Source organism: Colletotrichum godetiae (assembly GCF_030913485.1).
Source record: "Colletotrichum godetiae strain CBS 193.32 chromosome Unknown BDP55scaffold_109, whole genome shotgun sequence".
NCBI classification, from domain to species: Eukaryota; Fungi; Ascomycota; class Sordariomycetes; order Glomerellales; family Glomerellaceae; genus Colletotrichum; species Colletotrichum godetiae.
The window spans coordinates 20,458-33,268 of record NW_026851357.1 but is presented as its reverse complement, the minus strand read 5'-3'; the positions used below and the strand labels follow the sequence as shown (position 1 = coordinate 33,268).

Here is a 12,811-nt window from a genome sequence, read left to right as displayed (position 1 = left end):
TATCTTGCCATGGTTGATCGAACCCACTTGGTGAGGACGAACAACGAGAATCGTGTTTGTTCCGTTCGCCGTCACCCTCTTGAAGCATGTTTTGGGAGTCAAGTAGTTGTAACTGGTATCGACCAGGCAATACTGCTTCCACACGTACTTTTCCGCTGTCCGTTGAACTTCTAACGAATCGGACGCGCTAGCGGAGACCTCGCCGCAACTGACCCACTGACCAGAGTCATCTACCCAGAAGAACTTGATGGTGATTGTCTGCTGATTCGATGAAGCGTCTCCGCCAGGACCGTTGTCCATATCCAAGGAAATTCCCTCTTGAACTCTGTCGAAATCGAAACGAGTAACTCTGCGGGGTCGTTTTGTGGGTCTAGGACTACCTTCTTCAGGACGACGGCCTGTTAAGTCCGCAAGCGATGGTGTCTCTGGCATCGAGTTTCCGGTCTCGATCGGTACCATTCTCGTGTCGTTTGAGTGCTGGTCATCAGACTCTCGCACCCTGATCACCAACTGGCCTCGCCCAGGGTCTTGCTCACTGGCAGCTTGGTCGACACTACTATTGAGCTGGTTCAGGCGGTCCTGTTGCTCCTGCACTAGCTGCCGCAGGTGGTCAAGCTTGGCCTGCTCGATTTGAGAAAGCTCATTGAGCTGATCGAGCCCCGATTGCGCCTCTGCCTGTGCCGCCGTACTCGTGTGTGCTTCAAAACCGAGAGTCGCTCTATCTGCGGGACTGACTGCGTTGATCCCCAGATCAAAATGATGTGTTAGCTGCTGGTCGGCAGCAAAGTGTGCCAGGGATAGGGGGAGGCCGAAGTACGACAAGTAAACTGATTTTCGTATGAAAAACGAAGTAACCCGTGTTTGCCCGGCGTTGAACTCTGAGAGTACACTAGGAAGAAACAGTCTCGGTTGGTCGCGGTCGTGATCGTTGCTGCGAGGAATCCCACAACGGATCGGCGGCTCCGCGCACAGTTCGCTCAGACCAGACTCAGACGCCGCCTCTGCAGCAGACAGTGGCTGTGCCGTTGCCAATATCTCCGTCACTTTTGTATGCATTTGTCCAGATCGGGAAAGCGATACTGCCCTGGCCTCCTCGCCGAGAGCAAGAGACGTTTGGCGACTTCAATATCCGGGGACGCCTTCATAATGTTGCTTATCTCGTTCGATTCGAAGCCCAGTCTGTTCGCAAGAGAAGCGAACTGGAAAAGCGTCGTCTCGTCTGCTCTCCCGCGAGCCTTTGCAAGTGTGTCCTTTTTCTTCACCTCCGTCGGCAGTTCCCGGAACTCTCGGAAGGCGGCAAGCCATAACTGCCGGCAGCCAAGGTCGAAACGGGTTGCCGCATCTCCCGGAACGGTCACATATGCCGTCGGAGACAGCTGTACTATGCACCGATCAGCCTGCTGGTGTGAGTCCAGAAACATCTCATCCAGGCGGCTCGAAACCGTAACTTTGGAGTCGACGCCTGTCAGCCGTCTCATGCAGTCGGCGGCAGCGCGAAGGAACTTTCGGTCCTCAAAGAAAGTGAAGAGCGACGGTATCAAATGTTGTCGCGAGACGTTACAGACCCGAGCTCTGATTTCTTCTCGTTGTTGCTCGGAGAAGTTTCCAAAGATGCGCCCACTGCTGAGGTCGCTCAGGAGCTCGTCGTGGTCCGCACTGAACGATCCGGGCGCTTTTCCCTGTAAGCGCTCTATGGTTGGTCGATCGATGAGCCGCATAGCCCGGGAGTCGCCGCCGCATATCTCGCTCCAGACCTTGAGAATGTGTTGCAAGTAATGTAAGTTAGGCTACCGCTGGTCAGACGTTGCATTGCCATCGATGTGAGTTGATGTTGTACCTCTTCGCACCTCATGCATATGACCTGGTGTACCACGGTGAGTCGAAATCCGCAAAAGAGCGCGGGGACAGCCAAGAGTGCGTCGAAGGCGTCGGTGTATTTCTTGTGGCGGAACAGTTGATCCAGAAGGTGTCGACGGTTCTTGGAGAGAGCGGCCAGCCGTCCCAGCCAGATCCTCTCAAAGAAAGGGTTTCCGTCGCCGTGATGTCCCTGGTATCCCCGAATCTTGCAGTAGAACTCGCCATCGTCGGGTTCCTTTTGGTACTCATACTCTTCGACAAAAAGCGTCCGCAGATCGTCGCTCAGATCTCTATAACGTCAGCGGGCTCCACCGCGGTGTCTGCCTTGCGAACGCACCGTCTAGATACAGGTCGACTGTCCAATGCTTGTCCGCCCCGTCGAACACGTCGTCGGCTGCCATGATACGATCTGACCCCTGGAGGCATTCGAGCTGTACACCAGGCGGTAGCCCGAGAACTGGGTAGGGCAACGCATCGCTCTGGAGCCGAGAGGCCGTGATCCCTGCGTTCGTCAGGGCGGCTTCCAGGTCGAATTGACTGATTGTCGCCTTTGCATGGTGTCGATGATCTTCTTGTCGGCACCCATGCTCCTCTCGGTATAACCTCTTGAGCGGTTCGGAAACGGGCCGACGAACGCGGTCCGCCGTCCTCGGCGTTGGCTTCAATGACGATATACTGATGCTGGCAGTACCGCAGAACTTGGCGCGACGCTCGTCTTCAAGTCGCCGATTGACTTGGGTGAAACTGCCTTCTACCATTGCGGCCTCTCTGTGCGTACGAAGTGGGTTCGGGAGCCAAGAGGTTGAATCTACGGGAAACCGATGGGGAGTAGAGCGAGATGACTCCCACACTTTCAGGTGGTTAGTTGATTCGTGTTGCGAACTCCAAACTCGGCTTCTGGCAGATTACCCTTGAAGGAGCTGGAAACGACGCTCATCGACTCTAGTGCATACAGTAGAAATCGAAATCGGTTTCCTTCTATGCGGGCAGTATTTGATCTGCGCACAGATGTTTGTAGATCCGTTTGCTGACAGGGTACATGACAAGGCTCTGGCGGTACCTTCTTGATGACCTCCATCGCCGATGTCAGAAATTGCTCTTACACTGTGCTCGTAATCAGATCCATGTTGCATGATACAATATCCAAAAACGGCGATGACAAGTGCAGTCTCTACAGTACGCAACATGGATCTAAAATGAGAACACAGTAGAGACGCGATTCTGACCTTGCTGTGGAGGTCATCGATGAATGTACTTGATGGGTCTCGATATGTATCCCGTCAGCAAAAGGATCCACAAATGTCTGTACGCAGAACAATTCCTATCCGCAAAGACGGAAACCAAATTCGTCTTTTACTGTATCCGATGTCACTTTTCTTCTTTTGTCTCTGTTGCTCTTTCCTTTCCACGTAACTATGTGTTTTCCGTTTTCCCCTTTCCTCTTCTTTTCAACAGAGCCCCCGACGTCAATCTCGAAACTGTTCGCCAAATGGAGCTTCTCAGGATCGTCAAAGCCAGACAAGATGGAAGCTCTGGGGCAGCCACTATTCTGATCAAAGCGGCATCGCCGTGGGCTGCCTACGAGAAAATGTACCGACAATTGCTCGGAGACGACGACATTGTTCTTGTTGCCGAGAAGAGAGGGATATCTGGCGATGTAGTACAGTAGAAATCGAAATCGGTTTCCTTTTTCATAAACAGAAACTCTTCTGCGCACAGACTTTTGTGGATCCCTTTGCTGACGGGATACATGACAGGGCCCCGACGGTACCTTCTTGATGACCTCTATAGCCGAAGTCAGAAATTGCTTTTACACTGTGTTCGTGGATTAGACCCATGTTGCATAATCCAACATCCACAAACGGCGGCGATAAGTGCAGTCTACGATTTGTGCCACTTCATTACGTCCCCTTGTCTGCATATACAGAATTGGCTGTGTCAATACGTTCGTCTGCTGATTACTACTGGATGTGTTTGAGGTCAACCTCCCAATTCTGCTTCAAACCAGATTACGCTGAAACTATAGCACCAAGATGTTTGCTTTGACGCCAAACTTCTGATTTGCACTGATCCACCACCTATTCTTGCTTCGATCACCTGGCTTAGGTCCCTATAACTATGGTTCTCCCATGGGAAAATGTCAAAGCATCTCTTCATATACTTGAGGCTGTAATCTGCAGGCTCGCCGAAAAAGGACCACCGCGGACAAGGTCTCTCGAAGCGCAGGTTCATTTTGATGCTGCTCGATCTGCAAATACATCGGCCTCAGAATCACGATAGTCCGCTGATAATCTAGCCAGGCACGATTATGTGTTAACGCAAGTAAGACATCTTCTGTTGACGGTTGCACCATGGCACCCAACATCGCTGCATCGCAGCATGAGCTGATCCGGGACATGATATCTTCCGGCGAATTCACCAACAATAGCATAGCAGAGGCCGCAGGATGTAGCGCGCGGACGGTGCGTAATATTCGAGCGAATCTTCAGTGCTTTGGGAACACAAGAGCTCCTCCCAACGGAGCCGGACGCCCGAGGACTATCACGCCGCCTATGCTGAGTGCTTTGTGCGACCGGCTGATCGAAAAGCCGAACCTCTACCAAGATGAGATGATTGTGTTCCTTTGGGGTGAATTCGAGACTCTGGTGACGGCTTCAAGCATCAGTCGTGCTTTAGCTTTAGCTGGGTGGAGCAAGAAAGTGGCCCGACGTGTTGCTCAAGAGCGAAACGCAGATCTGCGGGACTTCTATCTCCACGGGCTGTCGGCTTTCCGATCCTATCATCTAGTCTTTGTCGACGAGTCGGGGTGCGATAAGCGTGCTGGCTTCCGGCGGACTGGATGGTCCCCTTTGGGGGTAACCCCAGTTCAGGTTGCTCGATTCCATCGCGACCGACGGTACCAGGTCTTGCCTGCTTACACACAAGATGGCATCATCTACTCGCGTGTCTTTCAGGGCACTACCGATAGTGAGGTGTTCGAGAGCTTCATTGAGGAGCTTCTCCCTTTCTGTGGGAGATGGCCTGAGCCGAAGTCCGTAATCATCATGGACAATGCTTCTTTCCATCACTCCGAGCGGATTCAAGAGCTTTGTGCCAAAGCAGGTGTTGTAGTCCATTTTCTGCCACCATACTCTCCCGACCTCAATCCGATCGAAGAGAGTTTTGCAGAGCTCAAGGGTTTCATTAAGCGACACTATCAACAGCACGACGGCCTGCCTGAAGCGGACTTCGCGGGGTTTCTGGAGTGGTGTGTGAAGACGATTGGCGCTCGGAGGTCAAGCGCCAGAGGTCATTTTCGAAACGCCGGAATCTTTATTGAAGAGCCTTGAAGAGGTGAAAGAGAAAACCCATTCTAGAAGAATACCTAATGGCCTTCACGCTCATCCGTAGGTTTCAACCCACTTTCCAATATCACGGACGAATCGTCGCGCTACGCCGATCTTGACGCCCCGTTCCATAAAAAAGTCAGGCTCTTGATCTTGGTGCACCTGCTCAAGATCAAGGCCATGATCAAGGGTAACACCGTACGCCTTCCAAAACTCCCTCTTGAGCGTCTCGCTCTCCACCTGCGAGCACTGCCATTCGCAGTATGATCGCACGGCCACATCTCTCGGCCCCGCAATCTCCAAGGCCAAAACAACATTGCAGCAGACGGGAGGCGAGGCTGCGAGCGGAGTTGCAGCGCCCGCTGGGGATGTGAGCGGCGAGGAGGCTGGCATCACGTTGGTGATGTTGATCGGCGGGTAATTGCTTGCCGATGAAGAATTGGTCTTGCGTTGTCGTTCTGCGTGTTGCTGCTCCTCGGCATACAGCTGGTCGCGGATGTGTTCGGGCATGTCACCGGGAATATTAAACACACCGCCCTGCTCTACGTGTCGAACGATGGCCCTAAAATTATGAGACTTCAGCTTGTAATGCTTTTTGCCCGCGCCAACATCGATCCAGCAGTGCGGCCCAAGATTACATGGCGGCCCAGGACATCGCATCAAGGCGTAGACCCGCCGCCAGATCGACGCCTGGCCTGTAGAACTCTCTTCAGCATCGAGCTGAGCTGCTCGTTCCTGCAGTCTGTCCTGCGTGATGGAGGAGAAGCCACGCTTAGTGCCTCGCTGCACAGCAGTAGAAGACCCAGATTCCAGATAGTTAAAAGATATCTGGACCCTGAGTTCTCTCCCGGCACGGAAAAGGTGGCTCCAAGCCTTGAGCTGTCTCTCCACGACAGGCCAGTCAATATCGAGCTCGTCGAATCGCTTGACAAGGTCACGTTGGGAGCGATCTCGCACGGACACAATTACGTTGGTATCATCTATGTTGAACGACTTGTTGGATGGCAGCTTCTTTTCACTAGCTTGTCGAGCTTGCGGTACAGGGTTTCTTCCCAAAAGGCATTCGGCGCAAGGACGAGGTCTGGTTCGCTATCTTTCGACACTACTCTGTTGTTTGCTGTCAACTTCCACTCAATAGTATAATGGATACAGGTTGGCGGTTGCTCATCGTAGGTCTCGTTCTCGTCCCAATCAGCCAGCTGTAGCAAGGGAAGTTTGCCATTCAAAGCCGATGTGTGGCTTGGAGTTGGGCTTAGAGAGACTGTCTGAGCATCCTCTACGTCAATCACCACGGGGCTAGCGGTCATGCGTTGAGCGCCTCCGGCATGGCCTACATCTGGGACCGCGTCTGTCGCATCGAAGTCTGGCCAGTCATATTCGTCAAATGACATATCGAACGCCAACGCAGACGAAGGCATATGGATGAGAATACTGATTTGGGGAGGAGGTATCCTAGTTGGTGTAAAAGCATCGTCTCCACGCGATGCTGGTCCGTCTTTGGGGAGTAACCTTGAAGTTGTCAAGCCAGACGACGTTCTAGAAGCTTCCATCATTTAGCGACATGAAAGCGGTTGTAGGGCAATTGCTGTTAGTTGGGATACGCGGAAGATAGTTGTTCCTCCTTTGTCGGTGGAGTTGAGTGGTGGCTTAAGCCAATCAGTCGAGTTTATTGTTCCACTCCAATCAATCACCCCTACTCTCCAATCCCACCGCTTTCGCTGATTCCAGATGACCCCTCATATTGTGATGCCAATTGAAGTTCGAAATTTCCACATTTCCCCGCCCTGCCTTCTGCCCTCGATCGTCTGAAGACCATCATCTCAATTCTAATGAACAAGGGCCCTGCAACAAGATTGGAGCGGGCCGGACCGAAACACGCCGCCATGTGGCCATAGCCTTCAGCTCCGTTCCCACCGTTGAAAGTACTATCATAACGTCAGTGCTATCTTTCGAGCGACAACCTTGTCGTTAACGAGCCTAGATGGTCGTGGCATCTGGGGTATCTCCAATCTTGTGGTTCCTTGTCATTTGGAGGAGATCTACAATCCAAAAAGCATCGCGTGCCCGAAAACAAAGATGATGCTTTGAGTTCATTGGCAGAAGTGGTCCTGGAGGGTCATGCGACTCGCAACTCATGGAGCTGATCTCAGCCGCTATTGCACTAGAAACGGGGTTGTCGTTTCCTGAACACCCCGATACCCACACTTGGAGCAACCAGCAACCAATCACGCAAACATCAGCACTTAGTGCTTATCTCGGATGGCATTTGGTCCTGCAGGCTGCGACAATGCCATATCACGTCTGACCCCTCACGGCAAGGCTGAGGCCGTATCTCTCTGTTCGCACCATGCTGTCCTAACGGGAGCATGGGAGTTTCATGAAACGAGAATGCTCAATGACACGTTGTCTGCTACATCCTACTGCGTCCCGTAGTTTCGCATTGCTACTCTTTTGCTGGCATCCGGCACTGAAACTGACGCGATATGGCCAATTTCGTCTCCGCCCGCGACTTCACCGTCGGTTGGATCTGCGCTCTGCCCATCGAGCTAGCAGCCGCATCCGAGATGATGGACGAGGAATTCGCCGACCTACCGTCCCAGCCGGCCGAATCCAACCTCTACTCCTTCGGCCGAATCGGCGTTCACAACGTCGTGGCTGCTTGTTTGCCTGCCGGCCAAATGGGCACGAACCAAGCAGCCACGGTGGCCAGCCAAATGAAAACTAGCTTCCCGTCGCTGCGGTTCGGCGTCCTCGTCGGCATCGGCGGTGGCGTCCCGAATCTCGAAGACGACATCGATATCCGGCTCGGCGACGTTGTCATCAGCCAGCCGGCAGGGCAGCACGGCGGAGTGATCCAGTATGATTTTGGGAAAACTGGAGCCGACGGTCGCATCGCTCGCACCGGTAGCCTCAATGCGCCACACACGATCCTCCTTAACGCCTTGGCCAAGCTCCGCGCTAATGACCTTCGGCGCAAGACACAAGTTCTCAAGCATCTGTCTCAGCTCTCTAGTCAGCCAGAGTTTGCGTCGCCAGGCTCTGAGAAAGACACCCTCTACGATGCATCATCGCCGCACATCGGCACAGCTACATGCGCAAAATGCCATCCAGCAGACGTAGTGGATAGGGACGCGCGAGCAACTACGAAACCGGTCCTCTTCTTCGGCAACATCGCATCCGGGAACCAGGTGATGAAGGATGGCCAGACGCGCGACAGATACAGTCACGAGCTAGGAGGTGTCTTATGCTTTGAGATGGAGGCAGCCGGTCTAATGAATAACTTCTCTTGCATTGTCATTCGTGGCATCTGCGACTACGCAGACGCGCATAAGAACAAGCAGTGGCAACCATACGCAGCAGCGACGGCTGCAGCATACGCTAAAGAGCTGCTGAACACCATCCCACCGCTGACGTCTAGCAACCTAGACAAGCCAGAGGATTGTAAGTACAGCACGTAGAGTGTATTTAGATTGAGAACCAAGAGTCTAAAATCTGCTAGCTCATCAGAAACCCTACTTCATTGTCCCATTTGGACGAAACGAAAACTTCGTTGGCAGAGATGCGATCTTGACGCGGCTCCTGAAGCGGATACCTCCGAGTGCCAACAAAGACGCCTGTCAGAGGACTGCGATTGTAGGCCTTGGAGGAGTTGGCAAAACACAGGTCGCGATCGAAGCCGCCTACCGCGTTCGCGATGCACACCCAGGCTGCTCCGTGTTCTGGGTTCCGGCTGTAAACACCGTCATGTTTGAGAATGCATATCGTGACATCGGCCGGGCGCTCAATATCCAAGATATCGAGGATGACCAGGCAGATGTCAAAGGCTTGGTCAAGGCTACATTGGAACGTGGCAAGATTAAGAGCTGGCTTTTGATCGTCGATAACGCCGACGACACAGAGCTGCTATTTACCAGCTCCAAGCTCACGAGCTATCTCCCTTCTAGTCGGAAGGGCTCTATCCTGCTGACAACGCGAAACCATCAGGCCGCGGCAAGATTCAGTGGTAGTCTCCCTTTGCGCCTAGTAGAAATGGATACCAAGGAAGCCACTAACCTCCTACGCAAAGGCTTGGATGAGACCCAGTTTAGCGACAGTCAAAGCACGACACAGTTGCTCGAATGCCTCACCTATCTGCCTCTAGCCATACGACAGGCATCGGCTTACATGGCTTCTAACAGAACCGTGACTATATCCAAATATCTAGGATACTGCAAGGCTAGTAGCGACAAGCTGGTGAAGCTGTTGAGCAAGGACTTCGACGACCAGGATCGATACGAAGATATTCGGAACCCGGTGGCCACAACGTGGCTGATCTCCTTTGATCAAATCTCAAGAGATAACGCACTTGCGGCAAAGTACCTCAGTTTCATGTGTCATCTTGCAGAGAAAGATATCCCACGAGCTCTTCTGCCCCCTGAAAGAGCTCTTCTGCGCTCTGAGAATGACGAAACGAAGACAGACGACGAAATGAAAACACACGACGAAATGGGAACACACGACGAGTGGGAGACAGACGATGGAATGGAAACAGACGACGAAACGGATACAGACGACGAAATGAATGCTGATGAAGCAATAAGCACGCTAATAGCCTACGCCTTCATTCTGCAGCGTGATACTGCGGATAGGTTTGATATCCATCGACTGGTGCGCTTAGTGATGCGAAACTGGCTAAGGGAGCAAGAGAGGGAAGAAGAGCAAGTGACAGAGACAATTTACTGGCTTTGCGAGAGGTTTCCTTGGCCAAAGCACGACAATAGGAAAGTCTGGATGGCCTACTTGCCGCATGCGCAAGCGGCGCTTCAAGTGGAGAATTGGTGCACAAACGACGAGTTGCTATGTGACCTACTGTGCAGTATAGGGGAAAGTAACAATCTGCTTGGAAAATACGCCGAGGCAGAGCAAATACATCGACAGACACTCGAGCTGAGGGAGAAGGTGCTGGGACCAGAGAATCCCGACACACTCACCAGCATGGACAACCTAGCGGTCGTGCTCGGAAGCCAGGGAAAGTACGACGAGGCAGAGCAGATGCATCGACAGACACTCGAGCTGAGGGAGAAGGTGTTGGGACCAGAGAATCCCGACACACTCATCAGCATGAATAACCTAGCGGTCGTGCTCGAAAGCCAGGGAAAGTACGACGAGGTAGAGCAAATGCATTGGCAAGAACTGGAGCTTTGCAAGAAGGTGCTGGGACCAGAGAATCCCTCGACACTCACCAGCATGAACAACCTAGCAGGAGTGCTCCAAAGCCAGGGGAAGTACGACGAGGCAGAGCAGATGCATCGACAGACACTCGAGCTGAGGGAGAAGGTGTTGGGACCAGAGAATCCCGACACACTCATCAGCATGAACAACCTAGCACTCGTGCTCGGAAGCCAGGGAAAGTACGACGAGGTAGAGCAAATGCATCGACAGACACTCGAGCTGTATCAGAAGGTGCTGGGACCAGAGAATCCCTCTACACTCATCAGCATGAATAACCTAGCAGGAGTACTCGAAAGCCAGGGGAAGTACGACGAGGCAGAGCAGATGCATCGACAGACACTCGAGCTGAGCGAAAAGGTGCTGGGACCAGAGAATCCCGACACACTCATCAGCATGAATAACCTAGCGGTCGTGCTCGAAAGCCAGGGAAAGTACGACGAGGTAGAGCAAATGCATTGGCAAGAACTGGAGCTTTGCAAGAAGGTGCTGGGACCAGAGAATCCCTCGACACTCACCAGCATGAACAACCTAGCAGGAGTGCTCCAAAGCCAGGGGAAGTACGACGAGGCAGAGCAGATGCATCGACAGACACTCGAGCTGAGGGAGAAGGTGTTGGGACCAGAGAATCCCGACACACTCATCAGCATGAACAACCTAGCACTCGTGCTCGGAAGCCAGGGAAAGTACGACGAGGTAGAGCAAATGCATCGACAGACACTCGAGCTGTATCAGAAGGTGCTGGGACCAGAGAATCCCTCTACACTCATCAGCATGGACAACCTAGCAGTCGTGCTCAGAAGCCAGGGGAAGTACGATGAGGCAGAGCAGATAAATCGACAGACACTCGAGCTGAAGCAGAAGGTGCTGGGACCAGAGAATCCCGACACACTCACCAGCATGAACAACCTTGCACTCGTGCTCGAAAGCCAGGGGAAGTACGATGAGGCAGAGCAGATGCATCGACAGACACTCGAGCTGAGGGAGAAGGTGTTGGGACCAGAGAATCCGTCAACACTCATAACACAACGTAACCTCCAAGCTTGTTTGGACGCTTAGACAGGCTTCAGTTCCCCGTCTATCGTAGATTGATTTCACCTTATGTACAGTATCTCCCAGATCGTAGATAAATGTAAATCAGCAGGCCATCCGGAGCCATCATAGCTGACGCACTGCTGCTGACACGAAAATTAGGCATCAAATTTTATATGGTGAGCCCGTAAGCCAATTCAGGCTTGAAGCCAGTCAGAGAACTACCTCAGGAAGGAGGATATGCACTGTAACCGAAAGAGGCAAAGATGGTCTGTTTTGTGTGCATATAATCAAAGAGGCATAGCAAGGTTGCATAGGTTTATGTCTGCATTTGTTCAGATGAATGGGGCTTTTATGGTTATGCAGCAGGGGTTTAAACAAGAGGCACAGTATAAAGCGATTTCTGGCTTTGCATGCGGAGGCCATCAGGGAATGTACCGCCTGAATGTCATCAAGTACCCCATCAGCGGGGGGGTCCACAAATGTCTGTGCGCAGAAGAATTTCCGTCCAAGAATATGGAAACCAATTTCGATTTCTACTGTAGACATTCGCCACTTTCCAGAGTTATCTGCACAGCAAACGAAGATGCTCCAGTCGATTCAGCACCCGAACATCGTCACGGTCCATGAAATTTATAGCAACAAGGCGAATCATCACGTCGTCTACGAACATATGCCGCGGTCGCTGCAAGAGGCCGTTGGGAATCCGTATCTCAATCGCCAACGTCTGGCAGCAATCATAGGGCAGGTTGTGCAATCCTTCCCATGAAAACATGACAATTCACGTTTTCTCACAGGTAGACAGGTAGTCGAGGCGCTGGTTCACCTCGAGAAAATGGGACTGCAGCACGACCGTCTCAGCTGCTCGTGTGTTTTACTCCATCCTAGCGGAAGGGTGAAGCTGAGTAATGCCTAGTCTCTAGTCCGTTGGCGAATCTGGCGCTAATCAGGGCATCTAGGCGGCCAGGAAGATTGTCGACCGCTCAGCCGTAGGAAAGACTTGGTCGACCTAGGCTACACGATGATGGAACTGATGCAAGGATATGTGAAGGAGGGCGCCAACCTGGGGCTGGACGACCCGGAGCAGTGGGACCCGGAAGTTGTAAGCTTCCTCTCAGCGACAACAACCGCATCATCTGCGGCCGAATTGAGCGAGGTTAGCCTAACATGATGCCACACCAAGCCAGTCGCTAACGTGTATCTAGCATCCTTTCCTACGTTCGTGGCGGAAAGAAAAGTTGAAAGGATTGGTTTCTCTGGTTATGACATGGACTCGGCAAGACTATGAATATCTCGGGTGGCAGGAAAGAACGTAGCAGAAAGCAATACATTGCGTGTCTCTCGCTGGGCCCATTTCCTGACCGCTGCATTGATTGAGGACAGTGGGC

General features: G+C 52.5%; 3 protein-coding genes across 3 annotated transcripts; 2 read left to right on the top strand and 1 right to left on the bottom strand.

The window, feature by feature from the left end:
- Nucleotides 1-607: 607 nt before the first annotated feature.
- BDP55DRAFT_43322 (uncharacterized protein) lies at nucleotides 608-3,090 on the bottom strand. Its single transcript, XM_060567541.1, has 3 exons — nucleotides 2,195-3,090; nucleotides 1,838-2,145; nucleotides 608-1,787 (listed from the first exon to the last, which is right to left on the bottom strand). The coding sequence occupies exons 1-3, from the start codon at nucleotides 2,613-2,615 to the stop codon at nucleotides 1,041-1,043; spliced, it is 1,476 nt and encodes a 491-aa protein (XP_060421758.1). The 5' UTR covers nucleotides 2,616-3,090; the 3' UTR covers nucleotides 608-1,040.
- A 4,487-nt stretch (nucleotides 3,091-7,577) lies between these two features.
- On the top strand, nucleotides 7,578-11,690 carry BDP55DRAFT_43077 (uncharacterized protein). The gene is made up of 3 exons (XM_060567522.1): nucleotides 7,578-8,624; nucleotides 8,683-11,523; nucleotides 11,586-11,690. Exons 1-2 carry the CDS (start codon nucleotides 7,667-7,669, stop codon nucleotides 11,448-11,450), a joined length of 3,726 nt encoding a protein of 1,241 aa, XP_060421757.1. The 5' UTR covers nucleotides 7,578-7,666; the 3' UTR covers nucleotides 11,451-11,523; nucleotides 11,586-11,690.
- A 262-nt stretch (nucleotides 11,691-11,952) lies between these two features.
- On the top strand, nucleotides 11,953-12,573 carry BDP55DRAFT_525982 (kinase-like domain-containing protein; the record flags this gene model as incomplete). Its single annotated transcript, XM_060567808.1, has 3 exons — nucleotides 11,953-12,171; nucleotides 12,229-12,328; nucleotides 12,374-12,573. Coding segments are annotated over 3 exons (519 nt in total), but the record flags the coding sequence as incomplete, so codon positions are not given.
- Nucleotides 12,574-12,811: the final 238 nt, after the last annotated feature.